This window comes from Rhinoderma darwinii, chromosome 9, assembly GCF_050947455.1.
Source record: "Rhinoderma darwinii isolate aRhiDar2 chromosome 9, aRhiDar2.hap1, whole genome shotgun sequence".
NCBI lineage: Eukaryota > Metazoa > Chordata > Amphibia > Anura > Rhinodermatidae > Rhinoderma > Rhinoderma darwinii.
The window spans coordinates 57,384,081-57,397,969 of NC_134695.1; the positions used below are offsets into that span (position 1 = coordinate 57,384,081).

Consider the following 13,889-nt stretch of genomic DNA (forward strand, 5'->3'; position numbering starts at 1 on the left):
ACCCCCACCCAGTGTCCAAAAGAGCAGCTCGTCCTGGCACATGTAGAGAAGAGTAGATTTAGTTCTGTATTGCTGCGAGGCGCTACTAGACAGCGACATAAATAATAAATTGATCGTCGCCACTTGCCTCAATTGTAATGCCTTGATTCACCAGAAATTTCCAGCATAATGCCCATTTTGATTTGGTGGATGTTCCTGCCAATCTCATGCATCGCAGATTGGCATTGTATTTTAAATATGGTTTCAGGTTACAATGGCCCAGAAAAGACCATTGTATCTTGAGAATATTGTAACCTGAGGTCATTGCACCTTGAAGGATCGCTGTATACTGATTCTTAGCCATCCCCGTAATATACTTGTTACATGGCTCATTGGGTCGTGTGATAACTCCTTGACCATGTTTACTGATTAGTCAAGGTCTACAAAGCAAACATACTATTTAGACTCTGGCTGACCTGACTGCAGTTAACTTGGACAGGAAGTTGTCTGTGTAATCAGACTATGTAAGGGCAGCACATTACAGGGACAGGTCCGCTCTCGCTAAAACGGCATAAAAAACATTGTGCCATTTGGCTAAAAGGAACGATCAAAGAATACACCGATCTTCTAGTCGGGTATATTCATGCTCATAAGTCCGGTGTATTCCTTAAACATTCGAATTAGCCAAACAGCACAATATTTTTTGCCCATTTTTGCTAATAGAAGAGCAGACCTGTACCCATAGTATTCTGACCTTACATAGGGAATAATAGTTTGATGACAGATCCACTTCAAAATAGATCTCAACAGATCGCAGAAGACTTTCCTGCTCTGCCAATTGCTTATAGTATCGCAGATGTATTTTTGTATGTTTTGCTTTATGCCGTGTCCCATTTCATACTGACTATATGACTGAAACTACTGATAGACGTCGTGGCATCTTGGGCAGTGGCGGATTATCATATGGGCGTTTCGGGCGGCCGCCCGGGGCCCGAGGCTTCCAGGGGGCCCATGGCAGCCCGAAACGCACATTATCTCGTAAATCTATTCAGCGCGCTAGCGCTGCTAACGGCCGAAGATGGGGAGGAGCAGGGAATTCGCCGGGATCCAGGGGTAGGACACGCCTCCCTGACAGTGCGGGCCGCCGCCATTGAGTAACAGAACAGCGACGGACGGCTGTTCTGTTACTCCAAAGCAGCAAGAGAAGAGCCGGCGGGCGGTCACCGGCGCTGAGGTCAGTACAGGATTATCCTCCTGCCCAACTGGTTCCCGACCGCTGGCTGTATTTTTACGGCCAGCGGTCAGGGACGGGTGCTTAAAACCCGAGCCATAGACTTTCTACGGCTCGGGTTTTAACTTGCTGCCCGCGCGATCGGGCAGCTGAATGTCGGGTCTCCGGCTGTCAGTGACTGCCGGGGACCCTGAGGAGAAGACAGAAGCAGCTTTCGCTGCTTCTATCTTCTCCGATGTCTTCTTACACAGCGTTCAATGAACGCTTGTGTACAGGAATAGAGACAGCAGCAGCGGCGCTGTCTCTATTCCTCCCGGTGATCATGTGACAGGTCACATGATCGCCGGGTGCCGTTAGTGGCAGACTGTTGCTGGGTCTTACTAGACCCAGCACAGCCCTATTAGTGACAATCGTCACTGTGAGAGGGCTGATTTCCCCTGTAACTGGGGCTGCTGTGCAGCTCCAGTTACAGTGGAAAAACATGGTGTAAAACAAAGAGAAAGTAGATATAAAGTTCCCCAAAGGTCTTTTTTGACCTTTGAGGATCAGAACATAGTAATAAAAAATAGTAAAGTGCAAAAAAAATAAATAATAATAAATACACATAAAATACCCACCCCAAAAAAAACGTTCCCCCCCCGCCAATCATTGTTGTAACGCTAGCGCTGACCCAATTACCCTAATATAGACATGTAATATATTAAAATTTACGGTAGACAATGCCGATCACAGATAAAAGGTCTATTTTAGGGTAAAACAATGTTATTACCAAAAAAAAATAGCTGAAACGTAAAAAAGCTTCTTTTTTTACTATTATTTTCAAACTATGAATAAAAATTCTAAAATGGCAAAAAATGTGTGCATAAAAACGATAAAAAACGAAACCTGCATTGTCTACGGAAAAAACGTCGCAAAAATAACGTCGGTTTTATTTTTTTTTATAAAAATGTGTGTTTGGTGCAACTTTGTAATTACGTTTTATTAAAAAATATTTTCACTTTTTGAGATACAGCTGCTTTGTATCCTGTATCCGTCAGGTCAGCAGGACTGACGGGATCAGTGAAACGGGCCCTGCGCTAAATTATAATCTTAGATGTGATAGATTTGAGGTGGATCCTGCGTGTCACTGATCCCGTCAGTCCTGCTGACCTGACGGATACAGGATACAAAGCAGCCGTATCTCAAAAAGTAAAAATATTTTTTAATAAAATCAATCAATCACACTGATACACAGACATACTATATATATATATATATATATAATTATAATATAAAGTTTTTAAATGTGTACATAACCTTGTGGCACTATATACAAGGGGGAGCGCTGTGTGGCACTATATACAAGGGGGAGCTCTGTGTGGCACTATATACAAGGGGGAGCGCTGTGTGACACTATATACAAGGGGGAGCGCTGTGAGGCACTATATACAAGGGTGAGCGCTGTGAGGCACTATATACAAGGGGGAGCGCTGTGAGGCACTATATACAAGGGGGAGCGCTGTGAGGCACTATATACAAGGGGGAGCGCTGTGAGGCACTATATACAAGGGGGAGCGCTGTGAGGCACTATATACAAGGGGGAGCGCTGTGAGGCACTATATACAAGGGGGAGCGCTGTGAGGCAAGGGGGGGCTGTGTAGTGCTATCCACCGTGGTATGTGTGTGGCGCTCTTTATAGGGGGGGCTTTTTGGTGCTATTTACAAGAGGGGGAGGGCTGTGTGGCGCTCTCTACAGGGGGGCTGTATGGCACTATCTATAGGGGGCTGTGTGTAACGCTCTCTACGAGGGGGATGTGTGATATATAGAGGGGGCTGTGTATGGCGATATCTATGGGGGTGTGTAATATCTACAGGGGCTGTGTGTGGCACTATGTACAGGGGGCTGTGTGTATGGTGTTTTACAGTGTGTGGTATTATATTCAGGCGCGCAGTGTTTGGTGCTATTATATTTAGGGGTACACTATGTGGCACCATGATAACTTTATTTTCGTTTATAGGTGTGGAAATGTTGGAAAAGTGAGGAGACGTCTAAGTGGCAAATTCTGCAGAAATGAGTCATGGCCGGGAGAAGTCGTCATGAGCGCTGGACCGGATGGAGAAGAAAAGAGGAAAAAAACTACTAGAATCTGAGACGTCGTCACCTGTGAGTCACTAGATTTATAGAGAATCTGTCACCTCTCCTGACATGTTTATTATAGGAAATCCTTGTATTTCACAAAAAGTCTTTCTGCGGTCCAGGACTGATAGACAATTCCCCTTGTCAGGAGGTTGTGTCCCTGCACAGTGTGATCCTGTCAGTATGTAGGGACACCGCGCTGTGACAAGGGGAATCGTAACACTGTTAATGCTTGCCCAAAAAGGTAGTGTTAAAAATAGTTACGGTGAGGAAGGGGGGCCCAAGTTTGGGTAACAGCCCAGGGCCCATGGTCTACTTAATCCGCCACTGATCTTGGGCATCTTTCAGTGTATATACTGTTTAATATAAACATATGGTTCACCTGCTGTCCTGCACCTTGCGGCTGTTTAACGTATTTTGCTGGAAACTGTGCAGGTACAATAGCTTCTGATCTCTTCAGCTTGGATTCATCTATCTTTTACCTATGCTCTAAAATTGATCATCATTCTGAAGTTTTCTTTCTGTATATTACGAAGATCCAGGTTTACAATACATGAAATAAATCCACCTTCCCAAAAGTAAATATAAGGTGTTCAAATCAACCTTCCACCATGGGCGTCCATCGCACTGTTGTTTCCTTCAGCGTCCCTTTTTCCTGTCTTAGATTGAATCTGATTCTCATACATTCCATAAACGTAATCTCCAATATGAGGAATTGGCGTTTAACCATTTCATGCCATAAAGGTAAATGTATTCTGGGCAGAAAGGCCTTTGCCTAAAATCTTAAGAGAATATGAACCTCATAGAGGAGTTACCCAAGTTACCTCTCTATGAGCCAGAGCCGCTTACAAGCAACGGCTCTGGTGGTCTTGGGCTATCCATTAATTTTTATTACCACCTTAAAATACTATGTTTTCCAAGATCAAAGGATCAAAGGACGGCAACTTTCCCCAGCAAAATTAGCTGTTTGTTGGGAGTCTTGGGAGCCGGACCCATAGCTATCGCTTATATTAAAAGGGTGGTCTCCTATTAAACAATCTTTTATGTCTGGTATTTTACTATTACATACAGTAGTCTTTCTACATAAAAAGTTCTAATTGCAATAGTTTATAATTTACCAGCAGTTATTAATTATTATAACTAGAGCTGGGCGATTATGACCTAAATCAAAATCACAATTAATTGAACATGTAACCTCGATAATGATTAATGAATAATTATTTAGGCCACGCTCCCTATTTGCATGCTGCACCATTGAATTAATATATTTCTCCTGAACCTGCTGTATACTATAGTATATAATATACCCCCTGACACTGTCCCACCTAGTGCTCCCCACACAGTATAATTCCCCCATAGCTGCCCCCACACACAGTATAATGCCCCATAGTGCCCCCACTCCGTATAATGCCCCATAGTGCCCTCATACTGTATAATGCCCCTTAGTGCTCCTATACCATAATATTCCTCATAGTGGCCCCCTCACCGTATAATGCCCTATAGTGGCCCCCTCACCGTATAATGCCCCATAGTGGCCCCCACACCTTATAATGCACCATAGTGGCCCCCACACCGTATAATGCCCCATAGTGGTCCCCACACAGTATAATGCCCCATAGTGGCCCCCATACTGTATAATGCCCCATAGTGGCCCCCACACTGTATAATGCCCCATAGTGGCCCCCACACCGTATAATGCCTCATAGTGGCTCCCACACTATATAATGCCCCATAGTGGCCCCCACACTGTATAATGCCCCATAGTGGCCCCCACACTGTATAATGCCCCATAGTAGCCCCCACACTGTATAAACCCCCCCCATAGTTGCCCTTTCACAGTATAATGCCCCAACTCTGCCCCCACAGAGTATAATGCTCCACCTCTGCTCCCACGCAGTATAATGCCCCACAGCTGCCCCTACGCAGTTTAATGCCCCCGTAGCTGCCCCCAATAGTCCCTAAAAGAATAAAATACATACTCACCTAGCCCGTTCCAATGACGACAGCAGGAGATCCCTCTGCTGCTCTGGTCTGTGTGGCTGGTCGCAGACAGCCGCGATGATGGTATTACGTCTGTCTTCGCCGAGCCGTGAGCCGTTAGCGTTACATAGTGAATGTTGGTGCAGGGACGTAAAGGTCCCCTGCTCTACCATTCAACTGTATCTGCGTCCTGAAAAGAAAAATGAAATGCGCAAGATGACGTCGGTTATCTGTGCTGAGTTTCAGTTTTTTGGTTTTTTTTATTAATTGCCTAGCCTTAATTATAACCTATAGTGTGTAGAGAATGCACATATTTTTATTATGTGCTTGTTTTTCTGACAATGTACTGTCCGGAGGGAGTGTGATCATCATCATTGAGGTTATAAATGTAACCACCGGGCAACAATGAAGAACCAAGGTCATGTGACCGGCTTTGAGAATAATGAAATGGCTCAGAATTTTTAGAAATTTATTAGTAAGTATTTTAAAATTATAACTTATGCACTAATAAAGACATTTGATAGGTCTCGGAGAATCCCTGTAAGTGTCTTGTCATTAACTGTTTTCTAAGGCTTTGGCAAAGTAAATCAATATACCTAAAATTTAGGCTGTGATAATAGCTTAGAATGGCATTTCCCATTTATGTCATAGACACATATTGGCATATCCTTGAAATCAGGTAGCCTTGGTGAGTAAATTATTTCTAATACAACCAAACTTGTGACATAGTCACGAAACCTCCATTGTTTTGCCAACCCCAGGCATTATTTTTTTACAGCTATATGTTATGTCTTCATTAACGCCTCTATATCTGTCTCTCTACATTGTGCAGTCCATGGTCCCCCATCGAGAATATTAGTTTATTGAAATAATTTTTGTGATTTCTTTGCACCCTTCTATATCTCGCTCTGCTCTCTCTTTCGTGCTCTCCCTGTTATTCTCCTGCTGCGGTCTCAGCTGTCATAGCTAAACAAGGCATTTTTAAGCCCGGGGCAAGCCACACATTTGCTCCATTTTTCCATTTTTTCATTCCTGCACATAACACATTTTCCGCTGCACTGCACATGTACTGAGTAAAAATATGAGGTAAAGTACAGTAAACCTTTCACTGTCCTAATTATTTGGGCTACATTATAAGAGATACTGTAGGACTCCACAGATATTGAATTATGTTCTGTAATGCAAGAGCTTAGTTAGTAAATTCAACTTTTTTATTTTTTTTTATGTCGAGTTTTCCTTTATTAAAATGTGTCAAATATTTAAAATATATTTTTCCCATTTTGTTTTTATTTTAAATTCTCTGTGATCCCTGGACTTATTGTTTATATATTGCCTTGAGTTTAATATATAGGATGCGGCAATACTTTATGGTGACATCAGTGAAAAATTACATAATGATTGTTTCAGAACAGGCAAAAGTATATAGTTTCTTGCCAGACCCAATATGAGTTTATAATATGTATCATTTTCTATTTTAGCTGTGTATTTTTGCTGGCGATTCTTATATTCAGTAAAAGTTGAGATACTTATCTAAGGTTGATCTAATGGGGAACTAAAGCCAAAAGCCATTATTTAACATGTTAGTCCATGATATTGGTTGTGGTTGGTGGACTCGAAAACCCAACAGTTTTCAAAAAGCAAGCCTTTGGCGCTGGTTGAAGATTGTATGTAATATTCGGAAAGTTCTCTGCAAATCAATACTGATTTCAATCGGCGGTTTGTATGAAAGTTGTCTTAGAGATTTTCTGTGTTGAGAATCTCTTTGTGTTGTAAAATAGCATGTCCTCATCCCCTTTACTTACGGGAATCGGTGGGAGCCCAAGCTCATGGAGATATTGATGTGGTCTTCTAACATGTCTAAGTGGCGTTTCAGAAGATCTTTTTTAGCTGGGCTTCTACTTTAAAGTTGGCGTGCACATAAATATTCCCTGAGAACCACTTGAATAATCCTCCTGATGACAGATCCTCTAAAAGGTTTACCGACAAATAACATAATACATAGATTTGGTGATAATTGTTAAATCAGCAGATGCCCAACCTCTGGGACCTCCACCGATTGCTAGATTACCTCACTCTTTCTAATATGGTGGACGGCTAATGACAGGAGATGTATGGAGCGGTGGCCAATCATCCACGTGGTCCACTCCATACATGTTTTTGAGGAGGTACAGTACAAAAAAGAGCAAAAGGCCCCAGTGATAAGAGCCTCACCAATCCAACATTCATCAACCTTTATTACATAGGAAATGCGTTTTATTCATATATATATATATATATGGGAAACCCTTTAACAGAAACCTATGGCAGAAATTTAGTTTCTCCTCCTCACCTAATACTCTCTGCTCCAGTACTGGGGACCAGCATCTATCTTGTCCTGAAAAATGCAGATGGTGAACCTGCTAGTGGTACTCAAGTAATGTCTGCTATCAAGGTGGTGACCACTGGTCTACACAAGATTACCTTTGTGGTCAACACTGGCAATGGGATCTGGCACTAGATAGCCACCCAGACTCATTAATGGAGATTACCTTTAGCATTGATGCACGAATACAAGTATGGAACTACATGACTACAGATAATAGGAATGTTTAATGTTCCTTTATACAGATTTAAAAGTTTTAGTTGTATATTTGCAAAGTCATATGTGTTGTGGTTAGGTTTTTAAAAAAGTTTGGAATTAGAGTTTTTTTTACTCACAAAAATCCCCGATAATGAGAGAGCCACCATGGTAATCAACTGATCACCGTGGGTCCAGCTAATGGATGTTACTATCGGCTGCTCATTTTCCATACAGCGGCTACTACAGGTTAAACTGTAGAATTACATATGGAGAGTGACGCATCTTTTCATCTTGTTCTCCGCCGTTGAAACCCCCTCTATGACGTCCATATACCCTAATAGTACAAATTTACAGTAATTGTGGCAATAAGGCAACCAATTTAACACACGCTTATTGTCTTCTCCAAAATAGCTTTTTACACCCCACCAAACACACACTCCCGAACTGCAAACTGTAGACACATCTATCTTGTGGATTACTTTGTGTGGTATACTAGCTGGAATATTTATTTATTTTGTTTCTTTCTTATGTTTTGTTCACTGGCTCATGTTTTATTGGAGATCGGATACCCTGTTATTCTAAAATATGTATTTACCGTGCCGTCCATCCTCAGCAGCCGGACCGTGTAACAACACTTACTTAGACAGTCTGCTTTTGCATGGGTTTCTATGGCAACTGTCCATTTCTCTGTATTTTTCCTACTCGCTACCCATCACCACCCATTAAAACTTGTAGTCACATCACAAGACTATGTGTTGCTCAGAAAACTATCCCCAAAACAAAGATAATATAAATGTAATACCAGGTCAGACCTGCATCATGCTAGGGGGTAAATTATTTTATTTTTTTGTACTTTTCATTGAATAAATGTTTTTGGGTATTTTTCTCATGTCATGTTTGAGGGTTAAAGGGCACACTTTAGATCGAAAAAAATATATAAGCTCATTATTTACACAATTGCTTTGGACCAGAGAGAGGTGCACTATATATAAAAATAAATGGTGGCATAGTTAATATATTATGTGTATGAGTATGTGTGTAGCTGACAAACAGGTTTTAGAGTTTTTTTGTGATCTTAGGCTAAATGCTATTTGGCTATCCTTCATAGCTTCAGCAAGATAATGGTAGTCCCGCAACTACTAGGTCAGCATAACGTACTATTTAGAAAGCGGAATTCTGATCGGGGCCTAATGGTTTCTTAGGTTTTAGGATCCCTTTTGGTTTTTTTGCCTAGGTATTCGTGACAATGTTAATGAAAGAAAGTGAAGGAATCAACTGAAGTATGTTCCAAAATCAAAAAATTGCTAGTGAATCTACATCCCCACATCCTTCAGAGAGGCAAGCATTGGCTTTTTTCATTCGGCTCTACAGTGCTATACTCACAGGTTTTTGGGTAGTTTAGAGGTGGCACCTAATTTATATATATCTTTTGTTGGCAGTTTTGGAACATATGAAAGATCCAGCATGATTTGCCTTAAATTTGGCTGAAATTTTCAGATCAAGTACTTTCTGTGCCTACATTATTTACAGGGAGAGACTGAGAAGCAGTACTATCTGTGCCTACATTATTTACAGGGAGAAATGGAGAAGCAGTACTATCTGTACCTACAGTATTTCCAGGGAGAGACAGAGAAGCACTACTATTTGTGCCTACAGTATTTCCAGGGAGAGACAGAGAAGCAGTACTATCTGTGCCTACAGTATTACAGGGAGAGACAGATAAGCACTACTATCTGTGCTTACAGTATATCCAGGGAGGGACAGAGAAGCAGTACTACGTATTTGTGCCTACAGTTTTTACAGGGAGAGACAGAGAAGCAGTACTGTCTGTGCCTACAGTATTTACAGGGAGAGACTGAGAAGCAGTACTGTCTGTGCCTACAGTATTTACAGGGAGAGACTGAGAAGCAGTACTATCTGTGCCTACAGTATTTACAGGGCAAAACATGGAGGTAGTCAGCGGTGTAACTAGAATTCATAGGAACCCATAGCAAAATGAGCTGGGCCCCACCAACTTGTGACAGGAAACAGGAAAGACAGCATATGTAGCAATAATTTCAGGTATAGATGATAGTGCCATAAATCCGAGTACCCACATAGTAGTGCTAGATAGCAGAAAGCCACCAACGTGTTTTTACCAACAAAACGGAGCAATGTTCCTGCGCCCGAGTGCTATAGTTAAGCCCATGGAGGTAGTACTATCTGTCCACAACAGAATTATAGATTGCGGTAGTAACATTTCTGCACTTCAAGACATTGTAGCGCTCTTTGGACCAAATAAGCACTGTGCACCCCGAGTATTCAGGGGGCAAATAAAATAAATTTTATTTTGACATCTTTCTGAACACACATTAAAAGTTACCATGAAATACAGGGTGCACGTCCTCTCGGGAGTGACTCCAACATTTCCAATTGTTACAGATCTACACATTGAGGATCGCTAGATCGCTGGACACTGTAATGCCTTATTATCAGAAATATCACACCGAAAGATTCTGGATTTTATTTAAAACAGTTCTAACGTCAACTTGTGAATATTACATTGATCTGTTCTGAATACTTGTTTATACAATTAAAACACTTCTAGTGTGACAGTTGCTGTTTATTTCACTGTTTGTCTCCTCTTCTCTCATGTTGCTTGTATCCATCTAGTAATCTGGGGTTGTAACAGCTGTCGTGTCAATAGCGTTGCTCATTACGTATCTCAATGTTTTGCATTGGTCAGATACTTATTTTTTTCGGTTTTTCTTAATGAGACAAACCTGCAGCTGTCACAGGCAACAAATATTAAGGGCTACAAAAAATGCTGATTTATTTTCAGGAAATATATATACTGTATTTATATGTATTATTATGGTCTATGTCAGAGCATTCTAAAATATTTATACCATGACAATCTTGCTAAACACGTGTATGTAAGCCCATAATTTGTGATACTGTTAATGAGAACGATGTAGTATTACATTCACCATTAGGAAGTTGTATCTGAATGTCACTACTACAAGTTACGTGACAAGTTACTGCCACTAATAATGTTTCTGATATAGGTCACATGCACACGACCATAGATTTTGTTCACAATTACGGATCCATTCTTTTCTACTGACAACAGACACCTTCCCGTATATTTACGGGAAGGTGTTTGGGTCGTAGAAAGCCGTATAAGATATGACATGTCCTATCGTTTGCTTTTTATGGGAGCATGGGCCAAAAATGCAGGTGGCTGTCCGCGGCTGTTCCCGTAATCGCGGGCCGTGGTTATGGGCGCGGCGTAGTGCATGAGGCCTTAAAAGCCCATTTTTGGGAGTTCCTTTTATGGAACCTCTATCAATTAGCCAGAGCACACAGTGGCTCAAAAGAGCATCTCTTGCTCTAGAGGACCCAACTTGTCCGTGCATCACACAGGCAACTCATTGAATATTAGTAATTGGATCTGATATACAAAAAATGCTAATAGATTGTGTCAAGGTGTGCAAGTTGTATATACCATAAAACAAGTACCAAGCTGTCTTATGGCTTTAGGGTCAGACATTCTATATGTGTAGCTGCACAGGGGTCCTGTAGGCAAAGGAGCCCAACACCAACTTAAAAAGACAATAACAGTGCTTCTTACTGTCTACTTCATTGCATGTAAATAGCTGATAATAATTGTCATGCTCAGGGCTGGATTAAGGTGGATGGGGTGCCCTTATCCCTCCTTTGGGGCCTGAACACACCTGACCTCCTATCGCAGCCAAATATAGGAGAGGTAGCCATGTGTGCACTTGGCCCTCTCGTCTGGAGACTATGGGAGTTATGGAGACAGCTGAGCCAGCCACTCCTTTAGACTTGAAAAAGGTGTGCCACACGCATCTGTTTCCACCTCTCCTTGGCTGGATAAGATCGCCGAACGGCCATCTAGGAAGTTGGGTTTGGAGGCCAGTTAGGTCCTCAAGGTGGTGGAGAGCCCAGTGCCCCATGTGCTCTCCCTATAATCTGGCTCTGCTAAAGCTCCTAAATAATATTGGAATACAATCCATCAGAGAAATTGGCAACTTGCTGGAAAGAAACTTTATGTTGAACACTCAATAAACTAGCTCTTATCTAACAAACAATGCACATAGTACATACTTATCTTGAACATGGGCCCTAGGCTCTTTATGTCCGCCCCCGAGTGACTTCCTACCATTCGGACCTACTGCTAGCGATTGACATAATTGTATCTCCATGCTCTCGTGTGACGATATGGAATACATGCCATGCGCAGAAGAAGACATGCACCAATCCCCAGAGCTGGATTGTATATTTCATGGTTTATCTTGAAGTATAAACTTTGTAAGTCTTTAGCATAAGAGAGGGTCACATATTTTCAGAAGTCATTAAAGTTTGTGTCCACCTTGGCAGAAACCTTATCGTGTATTTCTACTTAAATATTTTTTAACAGTCCCTTATTGAAATACGCGTGTGAGTACCCCACCATGTGCAAATTTTATTTCAAACAAATGGTTCGGAAGAGATTTATAGATACTTATGTAGCATGTAAAACTAAATGACTACATGAATGACTAACAAGGTATACCGTGTGCTACTTCAAATAAACATTTAATAATGGTTGTGTTCTGTTCTTTTCATTCCCATTCTCTCCGCAGAGACTGCATTTGCCTCCAGACTTGTCAGACACAGTGAGTCGTTCAAGCAAACAGGATCTGGCAGGGTCGACCAAACTGCTGAGCTCAGGATGTGGCTCTGCCGCCGCAGGCAAGAAGCACCTGGACTTCTAGTGATTTCTACTAAGCAGATATGTTCACAAACCCTGGCGCCCAAATGGGGCACCATCATCGTCAACATAATTATTATTATTAATATTATATTATATATCTATCTATATATATATATATATATATACACGACATAACTATACTACTAACTATTAAAACAATATTGTCATAACTAGACTGTGTCTTTATTTTGAAAGTTACTTACATATAAGTAGGTTTTATTTATATATTTTTTATTCTTCTGGATTTTTTTCCTCTAGTTTTTACCCAAAAAATGTTACGCTATTAAATGTAAAAAATAAGTAAATATTAAAAAAAAATTATTTTATTTTTATGCATATTTTTTGTATATATATATATATATATATATATATATATATATATATATATATATATATAAAATAAGTTTTACTACAATATTATACTATCAGCTTTCTCTGTACCCGTAGATAAACAGTTATTGTATTTTATTATAGTGTATTTATTTCAAAGCATGTACAGGCTGAATTATTTATTGGTGGACTGTCTAAATTTTAGACCATGAACCACATCTGTCTAATTTTAATTTATTTTTTTTCTGGATCACTTTGGGGTCACTTTAGAGAGGATGTGAATTCGGTTTTTCCTAGAAAAATCTAGAAGGACCTGATCCTCAACAAAGATGGTTAGGGATAAAAAAAAAAAATTGGTAAGGTATATGAAGATGAAGAGATTGGACAGAAATAAAAAATCACTTTTAGATATAAACATTTATGTAACAAATCGTCACGTTATTTATCATAAAAATCTATCAATTAATTCTCCCCAAAAGGATATTTAATTTGTTGCTCTCTTTTTACTTCTCTGTTAAAACCTTTAGTTTTAAATAATTTACAACACGGAGAGATTACATCAACAGATTAAATTCTAGATTGAAATTCAAACTGACAGATACATTAATGCTGGTAACTCTGAAATGTTCACTCAAGCTTAATGAATAAATAGTGTAAATGCAGAGCAAAAACATAGACATACAAAACGTTCTCGCAGTAATAATGTTCAGAATATCTTGCCTACAAACACCTGACAATTAGGATAATTGGAATGTACAATGTATTATTTCTATATTTTATTATTTCTATATTTTAATTTGATTCTTAATATGTTTTGCTTTTTGTGTTGTTGTGCTGTGTCCGTTTTTTCTTTTATAAGGATTTTGTACTGTGTAGCCGCTTACATAAGTCATCATGACATCATAGATCAACGCTCCCGCTGTTCCAGAGGATC

At 40.3% G+C, this 13,889-nt stretch overlaps 1 protein-coding gene across 3 annotated transcripts in view; it reads left to right on the forward strand.

The window, feature by feature from the left end:
• The window catches only part of ELP4 (elongator acetyltransferase complex subunit 4), a 211,441-nt gene extending 198,722 nt beyond the window's left edge, over window positions 1-12,719 (forward strand). For 2 of the 3 annotated variants that reach the window (XM_075837738.1, XM_075837739.1), the window contains exon 10: window positions 12,495-12,719. In XM_075837738.1, coding sequence (XP_075693853.1) covers window positions 12,495-12,626 — 132 coding nt within the window. In that variant the 3' untranslated portion in view covers window positions 12,627-12,719. Of the gene's footprint in view, window positions 1-7,193; window positions 7,281-12,494 lie in introns of those variants that run through there. The other variant, XM_075837741.1, reaches the window with a different exon arrangement.
• The last annotated feature ends 1,170 nt before the right edge of the window (window positions 12,720-13,889 follow it).